This window comes from Vicugna pacos, chromosome 10 (assembly GCF_048564905.1).
Source record: "Vicugna pacos chromosome 10, VicPac4, whole genome shotgun sequence".
Taxonomy (NCBI): domain Eukaryota; kingdom Metazoa; phylum Chordata; class Mammalia; order Artiodactyla; family Camelidae; genus Vicugna; species Vicugna pacos.
Genome location: NC_132996.1, coordinates 39,452,309 through 39,465,686, shown reverse-complemented (window position 1 = coordinate 39,465,686; position 13,378 = coordinate 39,452,309). Strand labels below are relative to the sequence as shown.

General features: G+C 52.9%; 1 protein-coding gene across 1 annotated transcript in view; it reads right to left on the bottom strand.

Moving 5' to 3' along the window:
* Window positions 1-1,873: 1,873 nt before the first annotated feature.
* The window catches only part of OTOG (otogelin), an 85,816-nt gene continuing 74,311 nt past the window's right edge, over window positions 1,874-13,378 (bottom strand). Inside the window, exons 49-57 of the mRNA XM_072969630.1 lie at window positions 11,081-11,179; window positions 9,978-10,018; window positions 8,797-8,872; window positions 8,518-8,696; window positions 7,643-7,747; window positions 7,328-7,447; window positions 6,015-6,060; window positions 3,494-3,573; window positions 1,874-3,384 (exon numbers count right to left, since the gene is read on the bottom strand). Coding sequence (XP_072825731.1) covers window positions 3,184-3,384; window positions 3,494-3,573; window positions 6,015-6,060; window positions 7,328-7,447; window positions 7,643-7,747; window positions 8,518-8,696; window positions 8,797-8,872; window positions 9,978-10,018; window positions 11,081-11,179 — 947 coding nt within the window. The 3' untranslated portion in view covers window positions 1,874-3,183. The remainder of the gene's footprint in view (window positions 3,385-3,493; window positions 3,574-6,014; window positions 6,061-7,327; window positions 7,448-7,642; window positions 7,748-8,517; window positions 8,697-8,796; window positions 8,873-9,977; window positions 10,019-11,080; window positions 11,180-13,378) is intronic.

Here is a 13,378-nt window from a genome sequence, read left to right as displayed (position 1 = left end):
CAGTGCTGGCTTTTTGAGGGCAACTGGGCAGCACTGATTGAGGGTTAAAATCCTCACCCTCTCCGATCACCCCGGTGCAGGGCAGGGTAGCATGCTGGATAGCGATTTGCTTCTTGTTAATCTTTCACTAGCATCTTAGCCTAAAAGCATTGGTTCCCCAGGAGGAAGCCAAGGGAACAGGGCTGGGAGTTTTGGCCAAAGGACTGGGGTAGGTGGTTGGCTTCCAAGAGAAGCAGGCAGGAGGGGGTGCTTGGGTGGGGGATGGAAACCCATGAACACTATGATTCCAGTGATTGGTGTGAACATCAGAATCTGTAACCACCTGTGATACATGGTGGGGGCGGAGCAGGCGGCCTGGAAACTGCTGCCAACTGGAGCCCAAAGAGGGACCAGTCAGCCAAGCTGGATCACTAGTGGCAGATAAGATATGAAGAACAGGCCTCAGAAAGTCTGAGGCCACCCTTCCAAAGTAAGGCTGCTGAAAGACACTTAGGCCTGGACTGGCTGGCTTGACCTGGCACCCTTTGCCTGTTTACACAACAGCTGACAAGGGGTGGTCCTATTCCAGAGCTGCCTGCTTGTACTGAATGCAAACAGATTGGGATGAGGGTGAGGTGAGGGCTGATCATCCAGGAACACTGGGATTCCAGCAACGACTAAAGCAATGATCTTTGTCTTCATCTAAACATCCTGCTGTATAATAGAATTAGTATTTTAAATCAGTTCTCTTTAAAGGTTGCTGTAAAGTTGTGTTCTTTTGGGCTCAGAGTTCAAAACTCTCTGAAAGCTATTGGTATATGACTTAGGGAGTGTGTTGTGCTGAGAAAATGACTGCCTATAAGCCTCTGATTATCAATGAGGGAGAAGTGTGGAAGCCTTGTCCTACCCCATCTCTGGCTATAATGATAGGAAATTAAGTACAAAATGTGCACTTATGGCTATTAATGTCCTTCCAGGTTCTTCTTTAGCTGCACCTCATAATGTATTGTAATTTCATAATCATGAGGTTCATAATATTGTCTAATTTCCACTCTGATTTCTTCTTTGATCCACTGCTTATTTAGAAATGTGCTTCTTAAGATGCTGGTAAAGCTTTCTTCTCATTAGGAAAAGTCCCAGGGCTCGTGTTAGCAGACAGATATACCATGAGGGGAGATACATACTTGTGAAATAAAAACCAAGCCTATCTGGTGTTGGCTTCAAAGGGGATTCTCTACCCCTCCAGGCTGGGTGAAGCTCTTATACCCAAACATTGACTCAGGCCCTAGGAGCCTCCCCCTTTTATGGGTTGGTGCCTCCTCAGATCTCCCCTCTCCTGTTCCCCCCAACATGAGACAACCCAGGAAAGCATTCTCCCACTTGCCCCTTAGATGTGCCAACAGTCCTTTAAAGTTAGAGGGTCACTAAGAACTGGATCCCTGGATTCTCCCTAACCCGAGCACAGTCAACAGTGGCTGCAAAGCTTATTGAACCGTATGAGAGAACAACAGGGAAATAAATAGAGACATGTTGAAATGCCAACACGAAACCTACCCTCGGGGCCTGTCCCATTCACATCCTATGTGAAAGGCATCGATCTGTCCCTGGGCCCACAGAGCTGGGACACTTCTCAGGCTCCTCACCTGGGTGCCAGCTTTCTAGCTCCCGAGGTCCTCTTCCTTCTTCCCACCCCCTCCCTTAGGATCCAGCCTCCTGTCAGTTCAGTTCCAAGCAGCAGACCCCCACAGAGGACCTGCTTTGAACAGGGCACAGTGCTGGGCACGGGTGGGGCAGAAGTCAGGGCAGGGCCATAAAATAGGGCTTGCCCTTCACAGCTGAAACTCCTTCAAATTCAAAGCAAACCTGACACCCTCAGAGATGCTCAGAGGCCTGATGTCTTCCTGTGGTTTATTGGACATATAAACAGAATACAGATACAGGAACAGAGAGAACAGGCAGGGGCCATGGTGTCCCAAGGCCCCAGCCCCAGCCCTAGGGGCACTAGTTAGCCACCCCTCCAGACATATGTGCTGGGGTGTAAACAACCTCATGTTCACGCCCTTTGGACTCAGCAGCACAAAGGCATGTGGGGGCGGGGACCCTAGTCGGGCTTTAGGAAGGACACTCTGGTTCAGAGACAAGGCCCTGACAATTGCTCAGAGAAGGGCCGCACATGCACAGGGCCTGCATTTCCCACTCATAGTTGCTCTCCTGCTGAAAAGTCCCCTGAAGCAGACAGCCGGGAACTGGCTGAGACACAAAACTCACACTCAGGCCCCTCCAGTGACTAACTCTGCTATGTTCTTGGAGAAAAGGCACATTGTAAAGCCAGAGGCTGCCCTTGCAGGCTGAAGGAATCATTAAACAAGCCAGGCCCTCAGAGTGGGCTGTCCAACAACATGGGGATGAGCTGTGCTGGACCCTCATGGAAGAGGTCACTCCCTCCCCCACCACCTCATAAGAGCCAGCCCACCTGCCAGGAAGGCCGGCTTTGGGGGCGGGGATGGATATGCAGCAGGTATGGCCCAACTCTTCTACATCCTTTCCTGAACAAAAAGGTTAACCACAAGATACCAGGGCACCCCTCTTAGGGCTGCAGGGGACCTGAAGGTCACTGAGCCCACCCCTCAGTCTCCAGGCCTGACCTCACATCGGTGAGAACACCTGGCCCTGGAAACCCACCCCCTTTGCTTCTGGGAGGTTCTCCTGGGCAGCGATATGCAGACCTGGGTGTTGCAATTAAAACCCCCTCTCCTTCTACTGTGTCTCTGGTTCTCCCGTGGTCAAAAGGGCCAAGAAAGAGAATGGGCCACCCTTTCCAGACCCTCCACTGTGTCTTGGGTCCAGCCCTGGTCCTGGCTTCTCAGGAAAGCTCTCACCCTCTCCACCAAAGCACTGCAGCCAGAGTCACAGATGTGCAGGGGCTACTGCCCCTGATCGAGGGCCCATTTCAGACCCCAAGCCAGGAACAGAGTTGAGTTCCCTGAGCCCCGAACTGTGGCACCTTCCAATGTGTGGAGGACGGGGAGCCCAGAGAGGGAGCCAGGAGGGGCCGGAGTGCCCATTCCGGTCACTCTCTGTGCCTCTGCCTGCCATTCCACGCTTAGCATGTACCACCTCTTCCCACCTTTAGTGACCCCGGCCCATCCTACACTGGGTCAGCTGGAAGTGGAGAGTGGTCCAGCCAACCCTAGCCCGCCGGGCTCAGGACCACTGGCAGGCACAATCGGTGGGCTCCTGCACTATGTAGGGCACCCAGGTGGCATTGGTGGCACAGAAGAGCTGCACAGAGCGCCGCTGCAGGCCCACCTCGCGGCAGCACTTACAGAAGCGGGCATAGGTGTTGATGTTGTAGTTGTAGATGCTGGCAGACGGGCACCTCCCATCGCAGGACACAAGGTTCACCTGGAGATGGGCAGGCCAGTGAGGCAGCCGGTGCAGCTTCCATCCCCCCAAACTCCCTCATCCCCATTGTTGGCTGCACCCCACCCCTACTGCTTTGGGAGCCACGCACAGGGGTGTTGCTCCTGCATTCATTCTTGCGGATGGTCATGCGGATCGTCACCTTCTTGCAGGAGCGCCCATCCTCTTTACCTGGGAGGGAAAGTGTGGATGTGGCAACTGTGGCTGAGAAATGCTCCCGGAGCAGCAGGCTGGGGCAGACTGGGGCAGTTAGTGTCATGCTGGAGGGTCCCTCAACCAGCGTTAGTGCCGAGGCATTAGAGCCCCTGCCCATCAAAGAAAGACTTTTAACTCAGTGCTCTGGAAGGAGTTGGAGGCGGGAAGGCAGGGGAGATGGGTGAGACAGAGAAGGGTGCCAGGGTGGCCTGGGGACTCTGGGCTAAGGAAGAGGAGGATTTGGGGACAAGGCTAGCTGCCTCCCCGCCACTTGTCTCTAATCCACTGGCGACGCTGGATGTGTCCTCACCCCTCTCTGAGCTACAGCTTTTAAGAGGGTTCAAACATTAAGATTCTGCAATTTCCTGAGTGAATGGAAACCCCTGTCCTTAGCACAATGCTTGCACACAGCAGGATCACTCGGTTTCCATACCTATCAAACAGGACAGGGCCAGGGAGTCACCTGATTCACACAGCTATTACAGGGGTGGAAATTGATAAGCAATTTCTTCCCCCTGGACCACCACTCCCACAGACAACCAATTGTATGGCTCATTCATGCCCTCACCTGCTCAGTATTTCCTCACCAAGGTCTTTCCTGATCCCCTTCCTGAAACTGAAACTTCCTCCCTCCACCCAGCCCTGCTCCCTGACCCCCCCACCTTATTTCTGTCCAGGGCACTGTCACCATCCTACGAGAGACACACTTGTAATGATGCTGTTGACACGTGAGCTCTAGGGCCTTCTTTTGCACACGCTCCTTCCACAATTTGCTGAGTTCTCTCATTCTAAATAAATCTTCGCTTTCATATCTCAATATGGATTTGTAAGTTTGTGTTCTTTTTCTTAATGGACACAGTTAAGGAGGCAGGCGGGCAAATGTCCTAAGGCTGATTGGAATGTGCACGTACACGCCATTGGGGCTGCAGGGGCCAGGGGCCCGGTGTGAGGACAGATGCACAGAGCTCTCACTCACACTCAGTCAGGGAGCCCGTGGGCCTAAAGCCCACCCAGGAGGCACCTCTAATTGCATAAGGTTTCATCCCTTGTAAGACCAGATGCATACATCTTACTGTTATTTTACTTGCTATTCTGTCTCTCCTGCTAAAACATCAGCTCCACGAGGCTGTGTCATTTATGTTGTATCTACAGTGCCTCTAACAGGGCCTGGCGTACTGGTGCTAAATCAATATTTGCCGGACGCACAGACTTCCTCTGTGACCCCAGAGGGTCTGCAGAAAATGGGGTGGAATCTTCTGGCCGCTGGGCCCTAGCACAGTAGGGTTCCTATCATACCAGCTAGAGGACTCCTGGCCAGAGGTAAGTTCACTTTTCCCCCCTCTCTGCACCCAGGAGGCATGTCCTGGCCATGGCCTCAGGGCATGGTGGGCATTGGGCACCAGGAGAGCGGGCACTGCGGAAGCATATTCCCATGCAAGCCCAAGGGTGCAGCTTGCTACCCAGCATGCACTGCGGGCCAGATGGCCTTCGCCAAAGGCAGGAAGCAGGGGCACCATCCTCCCCTCCCTGTCCCCAGAGCTTAGGGCCACCTAGCAGAAGGGACACTGTTGGAAACAGCAACGTGACTGCACGCCTCCAGTCCTGTGGGCTTCTGAGAGGAGTACCTGGGTGGCAGTGGACACTAACCTATGGAGGAGAGGCGGGGCTAACAGGGACCGTGGGAAACAGGGTCCCTGAGGAAACTGGGGAAAGGGATATGGGTTGCAGGTCACAGGGAGTACACAGGACATTGAAGAAACATGAGTTGTGGGTCAGAGATCAGCCAATGAGGCACTGAACCCAGCTTCCTTGGAATATGTGATGTGGACATAAAAGCAATTTCTACATTCCCCCAAGAAAGGGTCTGAGGGCCCTGGGAGAGGGGAGGCTTGCAGGCAAAGGTCCTAAGGCTGACTGGGACGTGCGTGCACACGCAGTTGGGGCTGCAGGGTCCAGGGGCCTGGGGTAAGGACAAATGCACAGAGCTCTCACTCAGAGTCAGTCAGGGAGCCCGTGGGCCTGAAGCCCACCCAGGAGGCACCTCCAAGACAGGGCTCCTGACCACAGGGAGAATTCACAAGGTGGACATCTGGGCTGGGGGTCTTGGCGGGGCAGGAGGAAGAAGAGTGGCTGGTGAGTTACTGACTCCTGAATCTAATATCCCAATGTCCCCCATCTCCCACAAGAAGCAAGAGTCCTTTTGCTGGGACAGGGACACAAGCATGGCCCCTGGCCACCTGCATATCTATGTCAGTGCCATGAGCCCCATGGTGATGGCGTTGTCCCTTCATCGACTCACCCCTGAAGAGCCACGACCAGAGGTGCCAGGCCAGTAATCTGGCCCTCTGATCCCCAATATGACACCCCGTCCCCCCACCAGAGCCCCTCATTGCTGGGCCTCCATCACGCTCACTCACACGTCCTGCAGCATCCTTCCAAGGAAGGCACCACCGAGCCCCCAACCTAGAGAGAAAGGAGGGGAGATGCGTGGGAGACCCCATCCTAGGCCAGGAGCCAAGATCTCAGCAAGAGGCAAAAACATTGCAAGAGTATTGACTACTTTCCTCCCATGATGCTCCAGGGAAGGAGTTCCAGGGCCTGTTGTCCAACAGCCTCTGGCCAGAGGGAGAAGGGGCCCCCAGGCTGGCCGTGGAGAGCCACAGGGGCTAACCTGACTGGTTGGGACACTGGCACTAAGGCTGCTGCCACCCCCAGTGAGGTTGGAGGCTGGGTTAAGATGGTGCAGGGCCTCCTGTCTTCCCCGTGGCCTCTGTCCTTATGCACCCCTGCACTGTCTCCCTCAGTGTTTCCCACAGTGAGGGCCAGGGAGAGGAGAGGTAAGGGGCTGACCCACTTGGGTCAGTGGCCTGGGCTCTATCTCAGCCCTGCATAAGCCGTCTCTTTCCTCTGGGGTTAGTTGTCCCATCTCTAAAATGGGGGCAATTATTCCTGCTAGACCTCCTCCTCTTTTGTGAAATGGATAAAACAATGATGTGACAGTTCTTTGTAAATAAGAGTGTGTGTGTGGCAGGGGGGAGTGTCTCAGTATATGCGTGTGATTCTGTGGGCACATACATGTGTATACATGTGTGATTCTGCATGTGTGTATGTGACAGAGAATGATTGGATATATGCAGTTGTTTTCTAGGTAAAGCCAGAGATCTTTAAATGCCCAATATTAATGTCACGAACTTTAATAATTCAACAATATCCTCAAGCCCTCCAGGAAATCCCTTTCCTTGAGGTGTACCCATAGTGACAGCTGTCCATGCTAGTGCTGGACACCCGTTAGCCCATCAGTCCTGCAAGACTGAACCATGAGCCCACAGGATGTGTGTGTGTGTGTGCGCCTCAGTGTGTGACGGTGCGTGGTGTGTGCACTGGCATGCTGAGGTGTTGACGTCTCTGCGGAGTGTGTGGTGCCCATGAGTGACTGACTGCCCATGTTGGTATGTATGTGAGTGTGCCTAGAACATGTACAGTGTATGTTTGCATACTTCTGGGCGTGGCTGTGTGATGCGTGTGGATGTGAGGTGTGATGTGGTCAGAGCAAAGATACATGGTGGTATGTGGAGTTGGGGTGTGACAGGGCAGGTACAGATTGCAGGCAACCCCTCCTTCCACACAACCCCCACTACAAGACACCCCCGCCCCTACCCACTGTCCCCACTAAGACAGCTGTTGCTCCTGCCCTCAGGTCGTGCTGTGGGGGGAGGAGGCCAGCACTGACCTTGGCACACTCAGTCTCATTGAGCGGTGGGCAGCTGATGGGTGAGCGGACCAGCACGGCGCCCAGGGGAGTGCTGCTGCAGTGATGGCGGGTGCAGTCTGCGATCCAGGACGCCCCGGGCTGGAGGGCACAGAGGTGGGCAATGGGGACTCGTGGCCAGATGGCCTGAGTGCACCCAAAGGGCACAGCTCCAAAGACAGGTGCAGGTCAGAACCTGGAAGTGCTCAGGACCCCAAGTGTTTCCAGCCCAGGGCCCTAGTCGTAGTGTCCCCTCCTGGGACACCTCCCCAGATGCATGGTTGAGGGGCTGCATACCAGGAACAGGGAGGTGGTGCCGTTGGGGAAAGTGAAGAGGCAGGACACATTCCTACAGGAGCCGCAGCAGGCTGCCAGGTCCCGCGGGTGCTCATACTCCTGGTTCTGCAGGGCAGGGTAGGTTGTGATGAGCCCCAGCCACCTCCCACCTCCACCCTCCTCCTCTCCCACTGTCTGCCTGTCTCTGAGCCGAGTACCCAGAGAAGGGCCCCCTGCAGATGCTCAGAAAGGAAACTGCGAGCATGCTTCTATCAGGCAGGAAGAGCATCCTTCTGTCTATCCTGAGCCTCCATTACAGCAGTCCCTAGACCCAGCCCCAGGGGACAAAGACACAGTATTGCTGGTAAGTAAGGGAGCCAGTTTTAGTTCCAAGAAGACCTCAGTTTGAGGTCTGTTCTTGTGAGAATTTTGACAAATGGCTCCACATTCCAAAAGCTCAGCCTTCTCATCTGAAAAATGGGAATAATTTCAATCCCCTCTACTCAGCTAAAACTTATTTAGCCCTAACTAGAAGCCAGTCACTGACCTAGGTACTGCTGAAGCACTCAGCAAATGGCAGAACACAAACACACAATCTAAGAGTATAAGGAATGTGCTAGGTGTAAAGCAGGTGCTTAATAAATGTGTTTTCTCTGTCAAATGCCCACCCTTGCCAAGCCTTCACTCTAGCTGTTCCCCTCCTGACCCCTCCCAACCCAGCCCCATTCTCAGCACTTCCACACGGGTCTCTGAGATCCCCCGATGCCCATTCTCTGGACTTGTCCAGAGAGCTTGGATGAGCTTCAAGGGCCCCTCTGATTCCCAGAGCACGGAAGGTCTGCAGGCCAGCCCTCCTGGCTCCACCCACCTCCCCATCCCTCACTGCTGCCCCCTACCGCCTCGCAGTGGACATCACACAGCACGGAGGTGGTGTTGATCTGGTAGAAGCCGGTAAGAGGGTCGAGCACATCCGTGCAGCGGGAGGTGTGGCACACGCCGTCTGCCGAGAGCTCCACCACCGTCTGACCTGGCTGCATCACCCCCAGCTCGCGGCTCAGACACACGGGAGCCTTCACTGGATGGGCGTGCAGGGTGGCAGCAGTCACTGAGAGCTCACACACACTCCCGCTCCGGCTTGGCTGGCTCCACCCCGCCGGCTCCCTCTCCCCACTCACCGCACTCGTATTTGGCGCAGCCACACACGTTCTCCACGCTGTGCATGAACACCTCGTCCAGCTGGGACTTCTCCCACTGGGTGGGCAGAGGCGGTCAGCATCCCCGGGTGGGGAGGCCCAACCCCACCCTCGGGAGCAGCTTGTCCCCTGGCTGCGCCACCTGGGCTCTTCTCTCTGTCGGTGGCCTCCTTGCAGCGGGCGGGGAGGGGGCTGGCAGGTCTCTTAGCCAGGGGGGCCCTTGGCACTCCGTTAGAGCAGCCCTCCCAAAAGGGAGACATGCCCAGTGTGGCTCCGGAGCCTCCCCGCTGGGGAGCACTCCCCAACGCCCTCTCGGACCTCAAGCCTATCCTGTCATTCTGAGCATCCACTGGCCACATAAACAAGGGACCCCTGCATGGCTGCTGGCCCACAGCTCTGCTTGGCTCAGAACTTCCCTTCCTTCTCCACCAGTTAAAAGGAGAAAAGGATGGGATGGGGGACAAAATGAGAGGAAATGTGTGCTCAGAGAAGGGAATACTTATAATCCAGAAAATAACACAAAAAACATAACTTCACACTTCTTAACGTATTTTACTTCCCTCAGGGGCCATGCAACCTGGTGGTTAATGGCATGTTCTCTGGAGTCAGATTTCCTGGGTTCCAATTCTGGCTCTGTGATTTACTAGCTACATAACCTTAACCTTAGTTTCCTTATTTTTATAATTGAGGTAATCATAAAATGAATCTCGTTGGGTTGTCATGAGAATATGAAAGTTCTAAGAAAGTTCCTGGCATGTAGTTAGTGCTCAATAAACATTTCCTACTGTCACAAGTATCATCCTCCTCCTTCTCCTTACTATCCCCACCATCCCAACCATCAGCATTATATTGTCACGTTCATCATCATTCTCACCATCCCACCATCATCTCCAGCATCTTCACCCCCATCAACATCATCATCATCATCATCACCATCATCTTCATAGTACTTGATCCTCACCAAAATTCTGAAGTAAGATCAGGCCCACTTTTACAGGTGAGGGCACCGTACCCAGAGAGCAAAGCTAGGGACAAGAATGCTAACTCACAGTTCAAGGCTCTTTGCACTACATTAAAGGAGTAGGGTCTCCGGAAGAAGAGAAGGAGAGGAAAGGAAAGGGGGAGGCAGACCAGGGGAGTGGCGAGGGGCAGGGTCTTCATACCAGATGGCACCGGGGCACCAGGATTGTGTCGCAGTCACACTCTGAAAAACAGGAGGGACCAGGACCCACCTCACCAGAGATGTCCAGGTGGGATTCCTCTGGGCCTCCCAGGCTCCTCACTGCAGGTGCAGCCCCTCCTCTAGCTTCCCTGTACCCCACATGGGGGCTGCACTTTCTGGTTGGGCAGAAGTGACGGGTCCTCATGCCAAGGTCCACATGGAATGTGCAGGGAGGAAAAACAGGTACCTGGATAAATCCCAGGTTCCCTTTGGTCATCTGGGCTTCATCCCTCCCAGTGCTCTGGAGCCCATTCTAGAGCATTCATGGGGGTCTCTCCAGAACGAACATGGCAAGGGTGGAATTTCTGACTATCTGCATTTCCCAGATATATGTTCAGCAAGCTGAGCTCTGCTCTGAGCCTTCGCCCATGAGCAGGTCTGGTTCTAACCTGCTAGGGAGCCAACTGTGGAGGCGCCACTGACTAACTTAAGGGCTACACCAGCTCCAGCTTCAGGAGGAGGAGAACTCAAGGTCAGAGTGGCTGTGAAACACACTTCTGAGTCACCCACTCATGCAGCAAATGGTTTTAAGCACTTATATTCCAAGATTTTTCTGTGCTCTGGGGACAAAGCAATGGATAAAACAGATTTCAATTCCTGCCCTTGTGAAGTTTATATTCTAGTGAGCCCTAGAAAAAAGCAAGTAAAATATCCAGGTACAAAATGGTTTCTCAATTCTTTCTTGAAAAATGCTTTTATATAAAGCTCATGAGTGTTCATTACAGATCACTGACATTCCCGCCTGCTTCCCAAAAGGATTTGAGCTGAATTTAAACAAAATCATGTTTACTATCAGATGGTTGCAATAAAGACTTTTTAAGGTGGAAAAGTCCTTCTTTGAAACAGAGAACTTGCTTTTTTCCTTCTTTTATCCTGGGGAGACAATGAATGTTCAGCACTCAGAGAGCGGATGCAGGGCGCAGGAAGGCCATTTTGGCAGCTTCCTTCCGGCAACACCGGAGGGATGAAATCTGAGCCAAGTGGACAGTGGTGGGTGGGTTCCTCCCTCACCACAGGGGCCTCCGCCTTTGGGGAGGGACTTACCACAGGACTTGTAGGGGCAGCAGCGGTCTGGGCTCCACACCTCCACCAGAGCAGTGCCCAGGCCACAATGCACTTGGGGGCAGCGGAAGCTCTCACACACTGCAAGGGAGGGGAGGCAGGGGACATGTCAGCCGCAGACACCTTGGAGCGTGAATCCTCAGAAACGCAACACTGGCTAAGGAGGGGGTACCTCCCAGCTCCCCCCAAGGTTCCCCCACATTGTCCTCAGACACCCTCTGGAGTCCAAGGGAGAAGTCTGGGCTCCTGAAGTCTCCCCACAGAACTACATCAGGAGGCTCTAGTCCTGCTCTGGGAGGCATTAGCTACATGACAATGTCAGAACCTTAAGTGCTCATACCTGGGCCTCCCTCCCTTAGATTCTGCGTCACCCTGAGGGTCGTGGTCAGAGGCGAGCCAGTGACCAGCGTAAGCTCCACTGATGGGACTGTTTCCCTCTAGAGGAAAACACACGACTCCCCACGCTGTGGAGCTGCCATCTCCCAGCAGCTCCCCCCCTCCCCTGAGCCTGCTCCGCTTCCGGTGGTGCTACACTGCGGGGCTTGCCCTCCCTGCTTCCTACCCTTCAGCCAGGCCCCTCCTAGTTTAGGATCCCTTGGCCATTCTCATTTATTGAAAGGCCCAGGCAAGGGGTGAGGGAACCCCTATGCTCAACGTTTTGGCGGGGAGGGGAGGTGCGAGGGCCAGCATTGAAGGTGAAACACTGTAGGGAATTTCTTAAGTTACTAAAAAAATGATTGGCAGAGGCAAGAATTATCATCTGGTGTTTCAAATACTTTGGAAGGGGAGGGGGAGAAGGACATTTGTTTAAGTCCAACTAATGGGTTACTTTGTGGTTGAAAGAGAAAATTTGCAAATGTAAGCTGGACGGACCTAACAGCCGCCACCCTAACCCAGGGCCAATGTTAACCTCACTTACAGCAGCTAAACCACAGAGTATGTCTCCTGATGGGATGTCCTATGGAGCTCAAGTTCTGTGTGGTCAAAGAGTTTTAGCCTGAATCCACCAAGCCTTGGCTCTAACTTCCACTTTACAGGAAACACAGGGGAGAGCGGAGCAAGGTAAACAGTTCCAAGAAGAAGCAACCAGGTAAATCCAGAAGGGGGGACTTTCTGCAAGACCATGGCCCAAACTCTACAATTCAGCAAACTACAAAGAAAGGACAGGTGCTAGATTAAAAGGTATCTAAGAGACATAGTGTTAAAGTGTGGGTCTGGATTGGATCCTGGATTGGACAGACCAGGGGAATCATGGACTGGGTCTGATATGACGTGACAATGTATTAACATGAAAGGTAAAGATCATTAACTGAAAATGCCTGGCTGAAAAGGAGCATGTACCCCTCATTTTGGTAAAACACACTTATTATAAAGTCATGGAGAACATCTAGATGGGTATGTACTAAACTGGGGGCATCAACAATGGAATATTTAGGAGGTAGGAAAAGAGTGTTTTCATTTCCTTGTATTTACTTGGATTCTGTACTTTCTACAAGGCTTATACAGTGCTTTTGTAAGAAAAGAAGACTGGGACAAGGTAACAAAATCAATGGCCTCTGTTTAATGAGCACCTACTGTATGCCAAGTACTGTTCTATTAAGGCACTATGTATACAGCACACACTTCACATACATACATTATCTCTAACCTTCACGAAAGCCCCGCAAGGCACATACTCTTACCACCATTTTAAAAATAAGGGAAACTTGACTCAGAGAGTTCGTACATCGCCCCAGGCCACACACCTAGTAAATAAATGGCAGAACTGGGACTCAAAACTATGGCTGTCTTTGTACGCCTGTACTCACTCCCCGTTACCAGGGTACCGCCTGAGAAACGCGGAGGGAGGCTGATGAGATGAGGAGAGAAGCAGAAGAGGAGGGAGATGAGAAAGGATGCTGACCCTCTGCTTGGATCAGTTATGTCAACACTGTGTGACAAGTGGCCTCTGGGCCCCAGGTGGAGCTGATGGGTCAGGTACGGCGAGGCCGATGGGGAACTCTCTGCCAGAGCTGACATTGTTTTGAAGTTGGCTTTTGACTTTGAAGCAGTCAGGGTTGCCCTTGGGGTCTCCTGGTGGAGGCCCCTCGCCTACACTGCCTGTGCCAGTGTAGTCCAACTTCTCTGTTGCCTACCATCGGTGTGCAAAGCAATTTTTGTAAATTAAGTCATATTTAAATTTAACCATTTTGTTAATTTTCATCCATTAGGTTTGCCTGAAGTCCATGATGCTGACTGTACCATGCTTATTAGGTACCATTAATGCACTGTGTTAAGGTA